General features: G+C 32.9%; 1 protein-coding gene across 1 annotated transcript in view; it reads left to right on the forward strand.

Annotated features, from left to right (window-relative positions):
- The window catches only part of LOC138862524 (uncharacterized), a 5,825-nt gene extending 16 nt beyond the window's left edge, over positions 1–5,809 (forward strand). The window contains exons 1-7 of the mRNA XM_070124923.1: positions 1–112; positions 3,624–3,717; positions 3,908–4,179; positions 4,360–4,536; positions 4,827–4,985; positions 5,142–5,196; positions 5,741–5,809. The exon at positions 1–112 is cut by the window's left edge and continues 16 nt beyond it. Coding sequence (XP_069981024.1) covers positions 3,664–3,717; positions 3,908–4,179; positions 4,360–4,536; positions 4,827–4,985; positions 5,142–5,196; positions 5,741–5,809 — 786 coding nt within the window. The 5' untranslated portion in view covers positions 1–112; positions 3,624–3,663. The remainder of the gene's footprint in view (positions 113–3,623; positions 3,718–3,907; positions 4,180–4,359; positions 4,537–4,826; positions 4,986–5,141; positions 5,197–5,740) is intronic.
- Positions 5,810–5,813: the final 4 nt, after the last annotated feature.

Here is a 5,813-nt window from a genome sequence, read left to right on the forward strand (position 1 = left end):
CGCTGACTGTGGTTCTGTCAGCGGTCTCACTAAGAGAAGGGAAGGCTTGCTCGCTGTTATTGGCCTCTGACAGCATTTCCGACACATATAAGAATACGAATGGAAGCGTAAGGTACTTGCCTGGCATGTGTTTGGGGTTTGTAAAAGTGTGATATTGTATAAAGCAGAGGTAGAACGTGTGCCGGAGGTTGGTGCTGGCCCCCTGCAAGGCCCTGGTGCTGCTAACAGGTGGTGGCTTTATCAGATTTTGTCTCTAATGGATAATAGTATCATTTTGATTTGCTACTTGGCATTTTTTAAAAGATTAGTGTCATTCTACTTCAGTTTATCTGGAAGCGATACTCCATTTACTTATTTTAAGGAGCTGCGTCGGTATATTGGATCATATTTACCTTATTTTGACTAGCATCATTGTTTTTTTATTATTATTATTATATTATAGTTAATTGATTTTTTAGAAAAAGATTGATGTCATGTGTCATAAAGTTGCCCAGCATCATAGCTGAGGTGAAATATGCACAGCTGTCCATTGCATGTTCCCTCATACAGATTGTTCAGACACAGTCAGTGAACCTGTGGGAATAAACCATAACTCCTCTTGTTGAGGATCTTATTTAAAACGTTAAGAACGCCCTGGCAGAGGCTTTTTAAGTGGTATCTATATTTTGTGATTGGCTTGTGTTCCAGAACCACTTGATTTGTCATTAGTGATGGAAGGCTTACACAAGTGCAACCAGATAGTGGAACAGTGTCAAGTGATTGCCATGGACTCCATGCATTGTGCTATGACAAGGACCTGCAAACCTCCACTTTGTGTATTTTGCCGAGATAGAGATTGATTTGATGATGGATATATTGTGAGCTTCATTTTCGGAGAAGATACAAAATAGAGATGCGTTGGTCCTTGCTGGTGGGCCAATAGGAGCAGACACTATATTGTTAGCAGATGTGTAGGCATAACAATTACTAGAAATTTTAATTACAAGCAGTTGTCATATCATTCAATGAATGGCATTAAAAATATTAAATTCTTGAGGTCAAATGTCTTCTAAATGATGTCAAGTTGAAAAATTATTGGAGATGTTAAAACATATCATCAATTTCTTTATTTGCATATCCATGCCGTAATCATCATCACATCTAATACGTTTGGAAAGGAAAAAACAAAGAAAACTTGGTTTATTTTCTTGTTTCTTAATAGAAAGACCAAAACCTATTTCTTGGTATTTTCCCCAAGTATATGTATCTTTTTTGTTAACCTTTAACATGTAATCCTAAATGAATTGAAGCATACACAAGGAAGATACTTATGGCCGTGTGCTTAAAGACATTGTGTAAAGCAAATCAGTTCTTAAGACAATTTTCTTATGCTAGAATCTTTACAATTATAGGAAGTCTTAACGTAATTTTAGGACTGTCAATTTCAAAAATACATTGTTCTTATTCGCTTGTGTTATTTTGGTATATTATTTTATTTTTTGCGGTATTATTCCTTAGTAGATGATTTTGTGCTTCAAAGAGTGGATTCCACAAATTCTTTAAGTATATGACCAACAGTGTCACTTTTTTTTGCATTTTCTTTTATGGACAAGGTAGTTATCTTATCTTCATAAGTATATATACATTTTATATTATATTTATGAATTATCATTAGACTTTGTTAATTAATATGTATCTGTATGATAGTACATGAAATTAATCTTGAAAATATTCAGCTCCTGTTATTCCTGTAATTTGTTATGAATATACTTATAATGACAAAATCACTCATAACCCAATATCTAGTCAAATATTGCAATGAAAGTCAATGATTATGAGCAATAAGGATGATCAATTTTATTGTCTGAAACTATAGTCGTCAGTATGAAGATTTTAGAGCTAAATCTTTGACTTATGGGGAGATGAATTCTATAAAATTGTTAGCTATTCAGTAATCAGTTTTAGAAATATAACATCTTTGTTGGAAGGTATCAATGAAAATTGATGTGAGACCCGCTAATTTAGCATATTTTTTAACTGAAAGTTCCTGACCATGCTATTCCTTGGACTCTGTATGAACATTTGACCCCAGTTATGTACTGTTCTTTGTGAAATGTGTTTTCTTTTATATTTTTATACTATTTCTAAAAGGATAATGTTTGCATCATTCATGGATGATCTTGTTTGCAGGTGTCTACACACCTCACCTTGTTGATGTACAAAGTAGATGAACACCATGAATGGCATGTTCATTCATCTGTTGATACCATTTTGAATAGGTTTATACTGACCTTAACTCTCTTGCAGTAGGGAATTTGACATACAGAAATATATGCTTGATGTGGGTTATACAAACTCCTTATGGCAAACATCTTGCCATAGACTTCTGTCCCTATAATATTAAGAATGATACCAAGTATATTTTCCTTCTGTGTACTTGGTTTTCACTGGAACAATGATATCTACCAACCACCAATATATATATATGTGTATATATATATATATATATATATATATATATATATATATATATATATATATATATATATATATATATGATATGCAACTCTTACATTGACATTATATACTAGTGTAAACCATACTCAAGGACTGATGGATTGTATGAAACAAAAATTGCAAGCAATTGCAAAATCCTGATACATGCAGCAGATGAGCATGCAAAATGCATAGAACCCAGCATTGCTGGATTTAGCCATACAGCCACAGATTCATTGACTTTGATAAGTAATAATGCCCGTAACTTTACTTGCTGTAGATTGTTTTTTGTAGCTGCTGGTGTTGTCTTGCATTTTCTTTATAGTCATCACTTTAATTTGCTCTGTCTTTATATAACTCTGTTCAGAGAATTTACAGCAACTTCTAAGGTGTAAAGTCAAAACCCCACAAACACTGACTTCTTTAAGTAGTTATGTATTCTATTAGTGATAAATAACTGTCACATCAGCTTGATGGTAACCATTCCACACTGGTGAACATGGCCATGATATGCACTGACGAAATGCTCTTTGCACAATGAGATTACACAGCTAAAAAAAATTTTAATCAAAAAGCTTGAATTGGTTTTATTATTGGAGTTTTTTATTGGAAATCCAAATTATCTTATCTTTCCAAATTGTAGAATAATGGCCAGAATTATTTTTAAATTTGTTTCACCATGTTCTTTTGCTTTGTAACTTTGTATTTTGCTACCTGTCTAATTTGTAAGCACCAAAGATAATGATTAATTGAAAATGTTTGAAGGCTGCAAATAAGATCTGTTATATATGACATTGCTTGGAACATGGCCCAAAACGAATATTCTTGGATATTTTATTATATTTTCAGGGATAAAAGTGGTTATGTATGTAATAAAATTCAAGTCACACTGTTGGTTAGGTGTGCAGTGACCTTGAATACTTTATGGCTCCACGTTGCATTGTTTTTTCTACTACTATTCCTACTACACAGTCACTCATCATTCTTACAGGCAAAATGCTAAATGTGTATCTTTCTCTTCTATTGGTTTCTTTTCTATTTGTCTTCATTTGCAGCAAGTTGTACATTATAGCGTTTATTTGATTGTATATGTAATTAGGCATCACTTGCTTATGTTTATCATAACAATTTTGTTTTTCTGATAAAAGGTATCCCAGATGAAAAGAGAGACCACAACACTTTCATAAGATGGATCCACCAGAGAATAATATACCTAGTTCTCATGATGAAGAAACACAAGAAGTGAGTGGAGTCTCTGGGAGTTTTGAATAGTAATAAAGATAATGTTGACTTATATTAGAATGATTTTGATTTTATTAATGTTTGGAATATAAAGTTTTCTTAAATTATGGTCCAGTATTTAAAGTGATTTGGAGTACAGACTGAATATTATTCTATGAAAAAGAAATTGATTGTAATTTAAATCCTACAGCACAGAGAAACCCTAAGTCAGTCTCATCAAGAAGACGGGGAGAATGAAGCTGTGCCTTTGATTGAGTCTTGCACTCAAGCTGAAGCTGACCCAAAAGTGATTAAGGAGAATGCTGTGAGAGTAGCTTTTCTTCCACCTGCAGAGGAGGCAGATCTTCCAGTATCAGAGTCACTGGTGCAGGGTGATGCATCTTACAGTGCTGATGATAATTCTTCTTATAATGATGATGAGGCAGATATAGATCAAGATATTGATGATGCTCTAGATGAAGGGTGAATTTTTGCTTATATTGTGTTTATACTTGATTATGTAAAAGAATGTTTGATAATGGTGGTATGTTGTATATGTTTGATAAGCAAGATCTTTTCTTTGTTTTCCCATTTTATTTTCATGTTGATTGCCATTTTTAGAACATTGATGCAAAGATGTAACTAAAGTTAACTATATTCCAGATACATGGGTATGGAATGCACATTAGAGCGTGGATTTTCACTTAATGAAGCTGCTATTGCCCGTGACCTTCGATATGAGCGGTATGATGAAGTTGCTGTGAAATATGAGAAAAGTCATTCTTTTTCAAAATATCAGCCTTCATTGAAGCATTTTATACCAGTTAGAAAATCTTCAGCGTAAGTTGGTTTTAGACTGAAATTCATTAAAATGAACATCCATGACAAATGGTGAACATATAGATAAAAGTTATTTATCAGTAGCATATAAAGCTAGAGATAAAAAGTGGAAGTAAAACCTGCTTGCTTATATGTATGAATTTTGTATTATATTTTGGGTGTCTTGTTTGTTTCCTCTCCATATATTTAATTGAATTGTGAATATTGATTTGGAAAATGTTATATTGTGAGGATTTATTCTTATATAACTATCTAAGTAGTGTGACTATATCCATTATTTTTTTATGTAGGGAAAGAGATGAAATGCCAATAGACTCAACTGGTCTGTATGGCTTTGTCTCTTACTCCTGGATCACTAGTCTCATGTGGAAAGCATACAAGAAAGGATTGAAAGAGGAGGATGTCCCTATTTGCTCAAAGTATGACATGTGTGACTACAATACTGACAGGTAATTTACAGACCTTGTTCTTTTTTACATGTTTACTGATCTGGATTTTGTGTGTGCTGTGCCATTATTATTTTCTTGTATTAAGACTTTTTTTTTTAACTATTCTTAAACTTTATTATATTAGTCACAATGGAAAGTTTTTTTCAATGCAAGCAGTTTGTTTGACAAATGTAAGCAAGATCAGACAAAGATTATTGGTCACCAGCGACTGGTGAATTGTTTTACTTTGCCCTTTTTATGTCTGTTTGAAGAAGTCACTGATTCTTTCCTATTCCATCTTTGAATTGATGATCTTCTTGCATCTTTTTGTTCCTCTTCTGTCTTCATTTGTTATGGTTATTTTGTTTCCACAACATCTTTCAAGTTCATTCAGTGGGCTCACAGCTTTAACTGTTGTACCATCTCATCTCTTTATCCTTCATATATTTTAGTCAGTTGTTTGACAGCATGGAATTTACTTTAGTTTCTTTTTATTCATCACTTTAAACCTATTCCACCAGTCATCCTTTTTCAGATTAAGCCCTTCATCACTGGCTTATTTGTTGTGATTCATGTTTTTATTTATTTATCTGATCAAGTTTTTTTTTTTCCTTTCTGAATCTATAGATGTACTTGTTTTAGCTCACTGCAGTTATCATTGGTCACATTTATTATATATTGTCATGCAATCCTAATTTCCCAAGCTGATGATTTTTTTATTTATTGTTCTTAACACCCTGTCTATGATCATTTCCTAACCTTCTTTCCAACCAAAGAACTTTATACTCCACATTCTGCTCAATATCCAGTGCTTTAGCCTCCACTCCTTGGTATATGATTTCTAGAAAC

This window comes from Penaeus vannamei, chromosome 9, assembly GCF_042767895.1.
Source record: "Penaeus vannamei isolate JL-2024 chromosome 9, ASM4276789v1, whole genome shotgun sequence".
Lineage (NCBI taxonomy): Eukaryota > Metazoa > Arthropoda > Malacostraca > Decapoda > Penaeidae > Penaeus > Penaeus vannamei.